Raw genomic sequence first — 16875 nt, 5'->3', positions numbered from 1 at the left:
AAGAACATCTGTCCTTAAAACATTACATTTTATCATCTTGATTTTTTTCACCTTTGACACTTTTTTATTTACAGTACAATACAAATCAGATCAATATTGTAAAACAATAAGCTACCGTAGCTACTTAGAGATTGATTATTTTTTGGTAGTTTACCAACAAAGTGTGTTTGTGTTGTATGTGCCTTTTGTAAAAGACTTATAAAATCATTTGTTCTCTTGAAGGAAGTTGTTTCCTTGAGCTGTTCACTAGTGTCACTGCACTCAGCTGTGGCCTGAAGGAGGCTAAGGTGTAGTATTATGTGCTGTGACAGTGTGAGAAGACTCTGTCCTTGCTTTTGGGAGAAAAATGGACTCATGTATTGAGTCTTAACAGATGGTTGTTTTAAGATACACCAGAAGACAATGTTTCCTGCTTGACAATGATGGGCAGCCGAACAGCCAATGACTGACCACCATTATTGACTAATCACACAGTTAAAAACTCGTTTTTCAATCTGTCCTCCACAGGACGTGTAACATCTGTATAGTGCTTTCCACAAATTTTCATGCATTTATAAAATGTTCAGTGATAAGAGGAACCAGGAAATGTTGATCTTAAGAGATCAAACCAAATAGATTATTTTCTATTCATTTCATATGACAGTCGCAATTTTTCCCCTGCATTGTTAACAGAATTTAGGGCAGGTTTAAATATAGATTAATTTTATCTAAAACATTGAAGTTAATAAGAAAAAAAAAAAATTATAAAATTGAAAAAAGTACAGGTGATAGGGATGCAAAATACTGTAAGTCAGCAGTATTTATTTTTTTTTTTTTTTTTTAATATGATTTTTTTAATATATATAAAATAACTGCAACAAAAAGGATTATTTTTATTTTATTTTATTCTATTTTATTATTTTTTTGTAATGGGATAGTCATGTGTTAATTAATCAGATAATGATTAAATTTTCACTGCTTTATAATTAAATTTTTTGGAAAAAGACGTCAAGGAGGTCAAAACATGTGAGGCCTTTAAAACGATCAAATTTTCATGCTAGTTTCATTTTATTTTAGATAATGGTTTATCTTGCATATCCAATAGCTCTCACAACAGCAATAACAACATTTGCCTCTGTTGCTTTGAAAACATCAAGGGATACCGCTGTATAAGTGTGAGTGTGAGTGTGAAGTGACATTCAGCCAAGTATGGTGACCCATACTCGGAATTCGTGCTCTGCATTTAACCCATCCAACGTGCACAGACACAGCAGTGAACACACACACACCGTGAACACACACCCGGAGCAGTGGGCAGCCATTTATACTGCGGCTCCCGGGGAGCAGTTGGGGGTTCGGTGCCTTGCTCAAGGGCACCTCAGTCGTGGTATTGAGGGTGGAGAGAGCGCTGGACATTCACTCCCCCCCACCTACAATTCCTGCCGGCCCGAGACTCGAACCCGCAACCTTTGGATTACAAGGCCGACTCTCTAACCATTAGGCCACGACTTCCCCCTCTAATAGTGATATAATGATAATAAAGACCTCTTATCAGAATTCTGATGCCACCGTTGAGAACAGACACTATATGATTAATAAATATATCCACTACTGTTAAAAGTGCCTTTATATCTGTACCCCAGTTGGAAATTCTAGAAAATGTAATTCCTTCATTTAAGATTGAACAGTAAATTCAATTTTGTTTTTTCACAGGAGTAAGGACTTCTTGCATGTTATCTTATAAACTGCGTGTACCGTCATAAGAGATAATGCATTTGAGATCAGCAATCTGTAAAGACAGTGCAGAGGACTCGGAGGAGCAAAGGGAGTTATAGAAGCCATGCTGGGTCCATCTAAATTACACAGTCCATAAAACTGTAATAGGGAGACGATCAGTAGCTTATATCAGTAAGACTTCACAGGGTATTTACCTTTTTATATGGGCGTAAATTTTACAGGGCCTAAGGACAGCGGAAGCCTTGCCGTCTCGACTACAAGTGACTCAGAAATAGAGCCAGGGTCATGAGATAGAACGACAACGGGGGGATTTGAGGAAATACTTTAGTGCTGCAATGTTATTATTTAATAATCCTGTCCAACTGATGTCAACCTCAGATGTCCTTTGTGCATATATGTGGATATCACTGTATGAACAGATAATGTAATCCCATATTTTAAGAGACATTGGTGATGCAAGAGAGAAATTAAACTACCAGTTTAGAGCACTTGTTGCCAGGGATAATGGTCAAATATACAGTTTATCATAATTATGCTGAATATTTAAATTATAAATGTCATTATTGACCAATCCGAATCATATATTCCAGAGATCCGTGTACTTCATGGGTCACTTCATGGATGACCTTCCCTGCGTGTTTATGATGACCTCATCTGTGAGATGTCATTGCTAGTATTCTTACTTGGTCTCGTCATGTCACACAAATTATTACCATCTCAATGACCTCAAAAAGGCATTTGTAATTGACCCCAGCAGTGATTCATTAACTTTGAAATCATTTGTGACTCTTTAAAAGCATCAGTATTAACATCAGTTAATTTGGCAAAAGCAAATATACAGTTTAAGTGTTTAGAATGAAATTGAACTGTTACCCAAACAAGCAACATCAAGAAAAGGTAAACATGCAATTATATTTAGTACAGAATAGTAGAAATAATGTTCAACATTTTATTTACAATTTTCTAAGCAAAGATGCATTGATCAAAGGTGACTGAAAAGACGTTTATAATGTTATAAAAGATTTCGGTTTCAAATAAATCTGTTCTTTTGAACCTTAAAAAAAAGTATTACAAGTACAACACATATCAATATTGATAATCAGCATATTAGAATGATTTCTGAAGCATCATGTGACTAATAAATGCAGTCTTGACCAAATAAATGCAGCCATTAAAAATATTTACTCACTGCTTTTGAATGGTATCTAGATTTCTTAGGTTATTTGTGACCCTGGAGCACAAAACCAGTTTTAAGTAGCTGGGGTATATTTGTAGCAATAGCCAAAAATACATTGTGTGGGTCAAAATTATCAATTTTTCTTTAATGCCAAAAATCATTAGGATATTAAGTAAAGATCATGTTCCATGAAGATATTTTGTAAATTTATTACCGTAAATATATCAAAACTTCATTTTTGATTAGTAATATGCATTGCTAAGAACTTCATTTTGACAACTTCAAAGGCGATTTTCTCAATATTTTGACTTTTTTGCACCCTCAGATTCCAGATATTCAAATAGTTGTATCTCAGCCAAATATCGTCCGATCCTAACAAACCATACATCAATGGAAAGCTTATTTATTCAGCTTTCAGATGATGTACAAATCTCAATTTTGAAAAATTGACACTTAAGACTGGTTTTGTGGTCCAGGGTCACATTTAAGGATATGATATGTCTGTTTTGAGTATAATGGCCAATGGATGGTGCATAAAGTGTCATAGATGAAAGAATCTGCCAATCTGGAAAATTTTCATTCACTCAGATTTCAGGTCAGCAGTCAACACCCACAAGCTGACTTATTAACACTGCAAACAGGCTCATCAACAAAGATGAAAGGACACATTTACTTGCTTTGGCCTATGTGACTATTAATGAGTGTGCTTGTGACAGGGCTTTCCAATGCAGAGGTGTTGTAAACTCTGAAAAGTGATGAAAGTCTTATATATATATATATATATATATATATATATATATATATATATATAAGAAATGATGTTTGAGGAGTGATTGTATTAAGACAAAAAATATGAAAATAAATCTAAAAGTAGAAGTACTTAGAAGCACATGAAAGATCAAGCAGATTTGTATTTGTAAGTGAGCACATAAACATTATAGAAACATTTAGAAAACACTGATCTATAATGCTGTCAAATGATTTATCGCAATTAATCACATCCAAAAAAGTTTTTGTTTACATATTATATGTGTGTGTGTACTTGTTTAATGTTTGCATATAAATTATAATTTTTATAATTTATTTTATTTTATAATTAATATAAATATATACTGAATGTGTGTGTGTTTATACATACATTTATACATAATAAATATACACAGTAAACACACGTATGTAAACAAAAACTTTTATTTTGGATGCAGTTAATCGTGATTAATCGTTTGACAGCACTACTGATCTATAATGTATAGATTATTTAATCTGCATATAGGCATCTGTAAATGCAACATGTCCTAATAACGAATACCCAACATGGAGGTACACTTCACTTGAGGCAGAATAATTCAGCACTGATGTAATCTATTTTTCTTGCGTTTTACAAGGCAACAATTACATAATAGCTTAAAAACGCTCCCATTGCTGTCATGTCTGCTTTATTTAACAGAGAGAACCTTCTTAATGTAAGGCCAAACCTTAAAGAACAGAAAATCACATTACATTTTACACTGTCATCTTCGATACAGTATTGCACAGTCAGTTTGAAATGAGAGTTATTAACGTGTCTAACTTCAGTGTGTCAGGAACCCTTTTAAGACCCCCCCTCTCCTAATGACTATGTGTGGAATGAGGTGTTAAGAGGTAGAGATTAGCACCCTGTGAACGTTCCCTCCAAATAGAGTACTCTCGGAGTACATTAAGGGCTGGAAAATGACTATGTCACAGCACTACACAGTCTTGGAAACGTCATCCACACGGTGCTTAGATACCAAGGTGATGGAATTTTAAGCGTTATCCAGAGCAATTAAAACCCAGGGACAAGGAGCGAGAGCAACTGTGGATATTCAGACAGAGCTCTGATCGAAATGTCGTAAGTGAATGTCCTCATAAGTGAATCTTTACTGTCTTTATTCCCTCAGAAAACAGCAGAAATATTAGAAGCAGACTGATAGACTGAGAACGATGTGGAGGCTGTCAGAGCAAAGATCAGTGTGATTAGCAGATAGCAGCTGATTTCAATGTTTGTTTGTATAAAAGTTGATGGGATCATTTTTAGAAATCTTTTTAAGCACTTTTCCTTCACAACATGATACATATTTAAAGAAAGAGATTAGAGGGAAAAACAAAAAAAATTATGCTCAGTCAGAGATAGACTCTGTGTCTGGAACAATATGCTAATGTTTCACGTTGACGTCAACATGAAACGGCTTGGGATTCGTTTTAAAAACGACTCGTTTCAATGATTAGAGTCGATTCTTTCTTTTGAGAGACAATAACTTTATATAGGGTGCACTTTTAGATTTAAAACTTTGCAGGATGTTTTCATTCACTTAGAGCTGTGTTACACTGCATGAAAGGTCATTTTCAAAAATCCATAATAGGGGCACTTTATTTCATTTTATTATCAATTTTTACCAGTGACAGTTATGTCTTGCACTAAGCAACTGCCATTGAACTGATTGAAAATGTCTGGCTTCGTTTTCGACCTCCTTGCTTCAGACCGTCATGACAACAATTTCTTCAGCTGGCATTCATATTTCTATTGCATAATCTAGCGAAGTCATAACATACTCTTACATATGGTAGTTTTTGAGTTCTCATGGCTAAAACATATGCTTGCTGAGCAAACATGAAGTCACCATCACGGGCCTCTTTATTATGCAGAGGTTGTAACCAGATTGAGGAAGGGGGCATGGGGGTCTTGAACGAGAAGGCCACTCTGACATAAGCACACCCGCTGCCATTATTACAACCCTAATGACACACTCTGCACGCTGCATGCTGAGCGCTCAGCTTCAGGGGGTCCGTCGCGAACGGCTGCAGAAACCGGCAATGTGTCATCAATGCGCATCAATCGAAATCCTTCGCCTTAAAAAAACCCAGAAGCAGCAGAGCCCTTCAGATAATGTCTTTCATGGTTCAGTGGCCTTACAGGGGTTCCTCCTGCACGGCCCTGAAATGGGCAAATTAATAGTTCCTTTGGAACAAATTGGAATTACACCCCTCGATGCATTAATGTCAGAATGCAAGCCAGATTCCCTGACAGGGTGAGGGGGGGGAGAAGCTTGGCCAGCCAATGAGATATAAAGAGAAAACGCCATTTACTCTCTTCTCTCGCTCCTGTGGTGTGAGGGAATGGTTAAATGACGTGCACTGTGAGTACAGACACCACAGAGCTGGATAAAGAAAATGTTCTGTTGGTTTGCCCACTGGCAAGCGTCACTGAACCCTTGAGAAACAGCTTTGAACTCATCTATCATTGGAGTGATGAAAGTAATGCTTTCATTATCAAATCATTACGCTCAGTGATATTTTAGAAGATCTGAGAAACGTCTTCAGCACTTTCTAAGAATGTGGTACACTTTGATGTCCCATTACCCATTTAAAGCTTTTTAGGCACCAATTCCATGTTTTTTTTTGGTCTATTTGTGTGTGAACCAATAGATACAAATAATATGTAACATAAACTTAATATTGCATTTAAAGCAGCCAGATTTAAACACATCTGTATGCCCCTTAAAATGAAGATTGTGACCTATCCAAAGGATTAAAATCATAATTCTGACTAGTGCTGTCAAACGATTAATCGCATCCAAATCCAGTTTTTGTTTGCATAAACATAAAATGTGTGTTCTGTGTATATTTATGTATATATGAATACACACATACAGTATATATTTTGAAAATATTTGCATGTATTTACATGTCTATATATTCATACAATTTATATTTTAAATAAATATATTTCATAAAAATATTTTTTTCGGATATATATATACATGTATGTGTGTGCATTTATATATACATAATAAATATGCACAGTACACATATGTAAGCAAAACATTTTATTTTGGATGCGATTAATCGTTTGACAGCACTAATTCTGACATAAGCTGTTAAATTGATTTTCAGTTTGTTGTAGTGAATAATATTTAGCGACATCCCACAGCTTGTCTTCAACAATGACATCCATTATAAAATTATACCAAAATAATAATTTCATGGCAGATAGACAAATAATCTCACTAAATAATAATCTTTAAAAAATGTAAATAAAAAAACACGTTTACTAATTGATAACTCTAAAATCCATCCTAAATTAACGATTAAAACTGAAAAAAAAAAATTTTAATATCCCAACAAATGATTAAAAATCATTTAAAAAAAAAAAATACAGTTTAGTTTGATATCCTAAGGTTGATTATCAATATTTAAATCATCTACTTTCACTGACTATTTGAAAAAAAAAGAAAGAAAGAGAAGAGGCAAGAGCTATTTCGTACCCTATTTGTGGAAAGTGCACTTTTGTCCCTGAGAATGGCTCTTTCTTCAGATCTTGAGTGCACTTTATCTTGATTGACATCTGAATAGTTACAGCACTGTTGTTTAGCATCAATAACAGGAATAATAATAATAAATTCACAAGTATTGTTTATTACGAAGGTCACATTTTTTTAAAGTACCTAAAAACAGACTCGTCTTGAACTCAAGTGTTGAGGCAGATGAGTTATCCCACTATTTTTACACTGAAAGTTTAAAGCTGAGGATAGCCTCAAACATGAGTGCGGACAACAACACTGTCAACGATAAAGGATGTTCTGGAATATACTGTAGTTATAAAATTGAGATTTGTAAAAAATAATAAAATAGACTATGCTCTTACATCAGGAAGTAATTAATTATTTATATAACACAAGCCACTGTCAGTTTTACTGTCAATGCAAGTTCTTATGGTAATAATGCATTGGTGTTTAAAAATATGAAATAAAAACAAAAGCAAGTATTATAAAGCTGATAATCAAAGAGGGTGCTGGTGGGACAGGAACAAATAGTGTGCAGTCTCTGTATATAAAAAATACGATCAGAAACCCTGCTTGAGTAATCTCGGAGTCATGGGAAATATCAGTTAGTGTATGAAAAATAACTTTGACTGGACATATAGTATATTTAAGGTAGAAACAAGCTCATATGCAGATCAGGATCAGCTGCAGCATTCATGACGGTGGAGTTGAACATACATCGAGTCTTTGAAAAAATATATAGAGATCACAGCATTGACAATTTTTAAGCTGGCAATTGTGGTCATTTAATAATTTTTCTGGTAAACAAAGGAGGAAAATTTCAGTCTGGTGAAGCGGTGGCGGTTCACGTCTGTTGATTTAATTAGTGAGTTATTCAGCAGAAGATGAGGTGATGTCGCTGACTGTGTAGACAAGACGATTACTTAATGTGAGGTAATGTTGAGAGATTTTCAGTCTGGGATCTCCTGCTCAGTCCTTTCCTCTTTCATAGACTCATCCTCAACCTCTTGTGGTTCTTCCTCCTGAAAAATAAAAAAATAGCCTATTCACTGAAAAGAACATTTTATTTTAAAAATAGCTTCTTAAGATGTTCATAATTGCATAATCAGCTTGAATATTCAGCTCAGTTCAGGGTCCATTAACAGGCATACAACAGCATAACACATAATAATCAGGGATGTACCGATCAATATCGGTATATGACCGATATGGACATTTTGTGATATCCAAATCCGGTAGTGTGTTATTGTTATTAATGTAAAGCTACAAAAAAAAAAAAAATAATAATTTGGTGTTGTGTACACGATATTAACCATATGTATGGCATTAACCATATTTAAGCAGTGTGTGGTTAAGTTAATGAGGTAGATATTATAAACTGATCAAGATAAAATCTAGGGGAAAAAAACAAAAAATAAATAAAAAAATACGTATCTTATTGGCATTGGTATTGAACATGAAAAACTGTAATCCCTAAATAATAATATTATTTTAGTTTGAATTGTGCAAACAACTAAATATCCAAATGGCTTGATACCACAAAACACATCTTAGTCGATTTTATGCGAAAAAAAAGGTAGGCTGTATCCATTGTATTATTTTAATTGCATACATCATCTAATTTGGATGCATGTTGCTAGAAAGTCCCAATGAACTGTATTTTGTCATGCTACGCTTAACTCTGAATAATGGTAATTTTAGTGCCTCTACGGCAAAGAAGAAAGAGCAAACGTCATGCCAGAGTCACTTACACAACCTGCAAATTTAGAGTAGACGACAAACAGGAAATGACGGCCATCTCAGCTTTTAAGTGAGTCTGACAGATGCAATTATCCCCTCCTCCGAAGGTTAATAAACGCATCTACGCACAGCCATGTGTGATGAGCCCTGACCACAAGCTACACTCAAAGCAACGGAGAAGTGCATAATGATTCATGGTTTTACTCACAGAAAGCATCAAGAGTACAAAACATCAATGACGACATCTCATTAAAAACATCTATTGTTCCTCAAAGCTCCTAATACATTTATAGAAACAAATCTGATTATAATAATTACAAAGTAATGACATTGTAATTACATAGTAATAACGTTGTAATGAAGTGTTCTCAATATATAGCAAACTATGGTTACACTTTATTTTAAGGTGTCCTTATTAGAATGTAATTATACATTTAAGTACTGAGTAATATTAAATAATTACATTTACTTACATTATGGTTAGGGTTAGGGTTTGGCTTAGAGTTATTAAAATAGTCAGTACATGTAACATGCTTAACAAGTACACATTAAAATAAAGTTGTTAGCAAAACTAGGCAGTTTAATTTTTCAGACAACAACTTTAAAAGTATCAATTGTCCCCTAAAGCTCCTAATATTTAAATTCAAGACATAGTAATTACACAGTAATAACCTAATCATTACATAGTAACAGCTTTGTGATGAAGTATGTCCACAATATAAGGAAATGACTTTAGGCCAGCTTAATCTCCAGACATACAAGCATCAGAATTGTGATACACATCCATTATACGGCTTCAAGAGCTGTCTCAGCAGTTAATCTGGGCAGACAGCTTTGCTTTATTCAGCAATGTCGCTCCCATATGGGCCTTGTCTCTGTCTGTGGATGACTTTTGATATGCAGCCAGGCCTTTATGAAAAATGAGTTACTTTTTCCTGAACTCTGGGTACTTTTCTGTTGCCGGCCTGTGTGGCGATATAAATCTCACGGTGGGACGACACCTCATGAACCTTGCTGCCGGATCAGCCGGTGCCATCCACCAAATCTCTCTGACAAGCCTGCCAATTTTCCAATTACTTCTGGCGCCATACATTATCATCAGGCCAGTCAGCACTTAAAAGGGATACAAGAGGGGAGGGTGGTCCGGTGCATGCTAACAAGCTCATGGAGTGCCTCGATTGAGCTTTTTCACACTCCCATGGACACACATGGACACAAACGCTTACTCGTTGACCCACACGTCATGGCCCGTTTGTGATTTAGTGTTTATCCTGGGTCAGGGTGAAATCACGGCTCTTGGATACTTCTTGGTTGGTTAGACATGGGGCACCAGCTACACAAGAAGCTCACCAGTAAACAAAAACAAAACAAACTGTTTTGAATATGTTTTAAAATTTATTTGGCAAAGCTGAATTTTCAGCATCATTATTCCAGTCTTCAGTGTTACATGATCCTTCAGAAATCATTCTAATATGATGATTTCCATCCTTGCTGAATGAATGCTGAATCATAACGTAGCCAAGTCTGTAAGAATTTTAGATAGCACTTTGTTTTAAGGTGTCCTTGTTACACAGATTACATTTACTTGCTATTATTATAACAATAAATTATGCATAATTACATGCAAGTAACCCTAAACCAAACCCTAATCCTAACCATATATTAAGTACATGTAGCTTCCCCTGTGGGGAAGTCGTGGCCTAATGGTTAGAGAGTCGGACTCGTAATCGAAAGGTTGCGGGTTCGAGTCCCTGACCGGCAGGGATTGTAGGTGGGGGGGAGTGAATGTCCAGCGCTCTCTCCACCCTCAATACCACGACTGAGGTGCCCTTGAGCAAGGCACCGAACCCCCAACTGCTCCCCGGGCGCTGCAGCATGGCTGCCCACTGCTCCGGGTGTGTGTTCACGGTGTGTGTGTGTGTGTGTGTGTGTGTGCGCATTTGTTCACTACTCACTGCTGTGTGTGTGTGCACTTGGATGGGTTAAACGCAGAGCACCAATTTCGAGTATGGGTCACCATACTTGACAATACGTCACGACTTTACTTTTTTTTTACTTAATTAATATTACTCAGTATTTAATATAATTACACTGTAACAAAGACACCTTAAAATAAAGTGCATTTGAACAGAACTGCAAAATTTGCATAATGACAATTCCATTGAAATTCATTTCTAAATGCTTTTTTTATGTTGTGCTTTTAGATGCTGAGTCCTACAGGTCTGCAAAAGGGGCTGACGAGGGCCTTAATTTTTTGCATAAATGCTAAATTAATAAATGCTTCATAAATATGTTGCTCAAAATAGGGGCAATTTACTCAAGTTTAATTCTGTCACAAATTCTCTCTCATGTTGTTCCAAACCTCTATGACTGTCCTTCTTCTGTGGAAGATGTTTTGAAGAATGTTGATAACAGTTTTGTTCCAATTTTTTGTCCATACAAAGGAAGTCAAAAGACAATTGAAAACAGTCATAAAGGTTTGGAACAACATGAGGCTGAGTAAATGATGACAGTTTCCATGTTTGGGTGGACTTGCTCCTTCAGCTTAAACAGAGACAGTATGCTTAATACTGAAAAAAGGAGGGAACATTGTCAGTACAGTACTAACTTCCTGTTCTGCTTTAATCAAAGTATATGAAAAGTTTGAGAAGCACAGCTATAGGGGGTATAAAAGAACAGGATTCGCACCCGTCGTCCATCCCCAACCAGATGAAAAGCTTTAGATATATGTGTCAAAATCAAAAGAATTTCAAAATGTGAAGTTCTTCTTCGCTCTATAAAGCTTCAATTTCAGATCTTCTTTTTTTTGAGTCAGGGTGCTCATTTTGCTGACAGTGTGACATTTGCTTTGTGAGGCAGAGACATGGTGGAGACGCTGGCCCACTGCGGGCCCGATCACGCTGACAGGCAGCGGCTTTGTGGGATATCTCCATCACTCTCCTCCAGGGAAAGCTGGAGCCTTCATTCTGCCATTCACTCTCCATGCAGCAGCCAGCCCTCTGGCTACTGCTTATACATGTATGATAATGAAATGCCACATTCTTCATTATAATTGCATTTTAGATTTTAAAAGGGCAAAAAAAAACAACAACCCTTAGCTCATGTGAAAGAGCGAGAAAAATGTGAGGGAGTGTTTAAGCGAGGAAAGACGGAGGAAAAGCGAAAGCGTGGTCTGGACCCTAGGTGGCAACAAAGGCCTGTGGCGTGATAATGCATTGAGTCAGAGACCCCTGCTGCCTTACAGCGACACAATCAAACCCCCTTCCTTTTTTCTTCCAACCCACCCACACACACTACACGCAGCAAACTTCATAAAGTGGGATTAAAATAAAGCTGTGTTGAAAAAAGAATTACATAAAGAATTAATTTACAACGCTGCTTTTACTTTAATAAGCTTTAGCATCCTTTATCAAGCTGGCATAGTCCTCAAAGAATTAGCGGGCTAATTAGTATGACTTATTTCTTTATCGCGTTTTCTGCTTTCTTTGTATTTATTTGTGCATGTGTGTTATATACGGCTTTTATATGGTGTAAAGGAAAGAAGCGGCTTTCCAGCCTCCCCCTGTTTGATAGGTGTCGGCGTGCGTCTGCAATCCCGCACGCTCCACGGAAGACAGATTGATGTCCCACAACGATGATGAAAACACGCAGCATGTAAGGAAGCAGGAGAGACATCTAGAGAAAACGAAGCGCTGTGGCTCAAACCAATGGGTGTCTTCAGGCAGACATGAGAGAGAGAGAGAGCAAGAGCGCTATCAGACCCCGGGTTTATTCATGACCCCTCCTAACCATCTCTCTTCATAGAAATGGTGGAAAAATATTTACCAGTCAATGTAATTTGATAAAGCTATACTCACCCAGAGAAGGCTAGTCTTGCAGAACTTTAACTGAACAGCAGAAGTTTTGAACCACACCGCAACTGCTTCTTAAACAAGGAGAGACCATCGGACTAGCATTTCAGCTGATCAACCACATTCTTTTCTGAGCTATTTATTGGCATGTTTATCTGAAATATATTATACCACCACACTAATCTGACATGACTTCTACAAAATGAAGAAAGTGTATAGACTGTCCAGAAATAATAAAGACAGACTATTTCACCGATAGGACATACCAAATAAGGTGGTTTATACATATTAGCTAATTATTATCTTATTAAACTGTTATTAAGTGCCTCAAATAAAACAACAGATTTTTTTTTTTAAGGCTTAATGGCACAAACCAGGCAAACTCCAAAAATGTAATGATTGTCTCATTCTCAGAAGTGGATGTATCCAAAGAATTACATAAAGAACTTACAAAGCTGCTTTTACTTTAATAAGCTTTAGCATCCTTTATCAAGCTGGCACAGTCAAGAATTAGCGGGCTAATTAGTATGACATTTCTTTATCACGTTTTCTGCTTGCTTTGTATTTATTTGTGCATGTGTGTTATATACGGCTTTTATATGGTGTAAAGGAATAGTATAAACAGTATAAACTCAACTTTGTTTCTAGGTAAACTGATAGAAATACAATTAATTTTGAATCATTTACATTTTATGCATTTAGCAGACACAACTTACAGTGCGCATTCAGGCTATACATTTTTTTATTTTTTTTTATCAGTATGTGTGTTCCCTGGGAATCGAACCCACGACCCTTTGCGCTGCTAACGCAATGCTCTACTTTGGGTAGTTTTTGTGTTACCTAGATAATGGATCAGACGTAACCAGCTATTTAGTTATTTATTGCAGGGTTTTTGCATCATCTTCAGGAGAGAACTGATATAAGCATCATCAAATTGATGCATTTCTTTGGTAAAATACAGACCCAAATTGAGTTGTTTTTAATCCATATTTTTTTGAGTGTATCCTAAAATTATCACTGTTTCCAAAAAGATATTAAGCAGTTCAGCTGTTTTGAACATCGATAATAATAAGAAAGCATCAAAACAGCATATTACAATGCTTTCTGAAGGATCATGTGACACTGAAGACTGAAGTAATGGCTGCTAAAAAATCAGCTTTAACATTACAGGATTAAATAACTTTTTTTTAAATTAAAAATATACTTTGTTTAAAATTTTAATATTATTTTACAGTACTACGGTTTTAATGTATTAAAACTGTATCAAATAAATGCTGAATTATTGAGCGTAGGAGATGTTTTCTTTCGAAAACATTTAAAAAATCGTACCAAGCCTAGAATTTTGAAAGATTCTGTGTCTGTTTTCATAAAACTCAAACTTACATGTCTGGATTTGTACAACAAGCTGACAGCAATCTAGTACAAGTAAACAAATTCAGTGTGATGGTGGTCTGTAAGCACATACTCAAGGACGTGTGTGTTTCAGCGTAGTGGATACGACACAGTTGCATTCAGTCATAAACACTCGCTTCATTAGGCAGCTAAAGCTGTGCGTTACGCGCTACATTGAGCCACCTCTGGCCCTATCGCCTTTTTCTCTACACTCCCACTCCCAGCAAAACCCAATCACCAGAAAGCACAATTAAATTTCATGACTATGCATATTTGTGCTTCCCATTTTCATTTATTACAAAGGGCATTCATTAATCTACCTTTTTTCCTAGAGAATGGATTTTCATTTTAGTGAGGTGTGACAGATACTGAGGTGAACTTACCAAGAGATGGCTAATTAAATCAGCAGTAAAATGCACAAGCCAGAGATTTTTTTTTTCCTTCGTTTTTTTTTTTTTTTACTCGCATCTGATAAGAGCCAATGCTGCGTTGGGGTGGGGGTGTTATACGGAAAAGAGGAGCTACTTTCTCTCCATTTCCAATTTCAGGTGAAATATTAAACCACAAATAAATGTAAGTGCTCAAACTCTGCGAGAAAATTGGTTACATGGCTACATGCATGGATGGAGGCTCTCAGCAAATGAATGGATAGCGAACTAAAAGCTAAACAACATCCACCATAAAAGTAGACGCAATAAAGAGCACACTAATAAAGTAGCAACTAAAACAAGCACTCGCATGTGAAAACATGAGCTGCATCTGCAGAGTAGCGAACACCTACACCAACTTGTGCCAAATGACTGCTGGTAAAAAGAAAGTCCTTCATTTACTTACAGCATATGTATATATTTATACATATAATATAATATGCATAAAATTGTATAATAAAGTATAACATGTAAAAAAAATGCTTTACAGCGATTACAAGTAGTAAATGATAACAGAATTTTCATTTTTTTGGGAACTATCACTTTAAGGAAAGAATGGAGACCTCAAGACTGACTATGTGTGTGTGGCCTTTCTCTTATGAACAGTATGCAGTCTGCTGATCCCCATTAATGTGATTTATAGCATCACACAGTAACACTCCTCTAAGGCTGCATTTGTTAAACAGTGTGCCGGTCGGTACGTGTGCATATGGGAGAGTGAGAGAATCAATTTTTGAACAGATCTGTTAGTGTGTGTGCAGGTGTGGAGACATCACTACATTTGTTATGAGTCTTCCTGTGTCAGCAGATACTAGGGGGATGTCCCATCAAATACAGCCAAATTAAAGGCAGTGCATATGAACTCATGGTCTTAGACTCAATGCACTCATCACAATTCTGAAAAGTCCCGAGGTCCACGGGTTGTATGGTCTTGTCATGTTCAATGTCACCTTTAAGGAGTGTGATAAGGCAATTCCTGGTCCTTTATTCATAATGCATGTGAAGGGGAGAGCCGCCTCCTCTACTACCCTCCTGTTGTTGTCTGGTGGTTTGAGAAGTGCTACTTCACGTGTCACCTACTTATTTCAGTGAATCAAGAAAGCAGTCACACCTTCTGGGGCTATTTTATGTCTTGTAGCTAATTATGATTAACTAAAATAAAGACAGGAAAGGCTCCACCTATGATAAATGATAAACTGGGAGTTCTGGATATTAAACCTGGTCTCTCACTCTGAACTAATTAGTAGCACGAAAATATGAATAGCAAAAATAATGACTGCTACCAAACAGATTTGCCAAATACTCACCACCTTGCAATGCTAGGACAAACTAGTCAAAATGCAAATAGTGGTGTTCTGAATGCATCTGTGTTTTCAAACTAATTGACTCGATTTATTGAATGATTTATTGACAATGAATGAATCTGTGTTTTAGAACAAATCAGTCGAGTGAATCACTGTGGTTCAATTTTAAAGGGAGTCACTTGTTTAATTTCAAACTGAACCAGTGTTTTTAAACAAATTAATTCAGTGAATGATTCAAGGACTCAGGAGTTGGAAGTTCATGCTTTTTGGCGTGTTCGCACTGTGGGAACTAGGATCGTATTTAGTTCTAGGAACTAAATTAACTCCTACTAATTTAAGTAGGGTCTAAAGCAGTTCTATAGGAACTACCAGTGACTTAAGTGTACACTTATTGAGCACACGCATATGAAACACCAGCTACATTGTGCATTTCCATTCCATCTCCGTTATCACAAAACCCGTGACACACAACAAAAACAGTTATGATCATGGCGTCCTCCATTCACCGATTGTTGACGTTTGTAGATACCACAAACAAAGACGTCACTGTTGGCTGCTCCAGAGTTCCTGCTGCAGGTGCGAATGCAACCAGGAAAACGGTGCGGGGGGTGGGGTGATTGGTTCTCAAGGAACCACCCTGCTGTCTAGCTCTTAGAACTAAATTCTTAGAACTATGAGTTGCAAAAGACTTTGGGTAACCAAACTAGAAACTTTGGCTACCCACATGCTTCAAAATATCTTCTTGTGTGTTTAACAGAAGAAAGAAACTCATACAGGTTTGGAACAACTTTAGGGTGAGTAAATGATGACAATATTAATTTTAAACTTTAACCCCAATATATCTTTAGTTATGTTGTGACACCCTTTCAAAATAGTCAGTATACTGAGATCTCAGAGCATAAATGCAAGCAGTCTAAAGTTCAGCAGAAATGACCAATGAACTAGGCTGCAATCACTTCAAAAAAT

General features: G+C 36.4%; 1 protein-coding gene across 1 annotated transcript in view; it reads right to left on the bottom strand.

The window, feature by feature from the left end:
* Positions 1–6726: 6726 nt before the first annotated feature.
* Positions 6727–16875, bottom strand: part of LOC306847037 (PHD finger protein 14) — a 99846-nt gene continuing 89697 nt past the window's right edge. Inside the window, exon 18 of the mRNA XM_079380776.1 lies at positions 6727–8216. Within this exon, the coding sequence (XP_079236902.1) occupies positions 8145–8216 (72 nt within the window). The 3' untranslated portion in view covers positions 6727–8144. The remainder of the gene's footprint in view (positions 8217–16875) is intronic.

This window comes from Barbus barbus, assembly GCF_936440315.1.
Source record: "Barbus barbus genome assembly, chromosome: 27".
Lineage (NCBI taxonomy): Eukaryota > Metazoa > Chordata > Actinopteri > Cypriniformes > Cyprinidae > Barbus > Barbus barbus.
The sequence above is the reverse complement of the archived record's forward strand: the minus strand, read 5'-3'. Positions and strand labels throughout refer to the sequence as shown.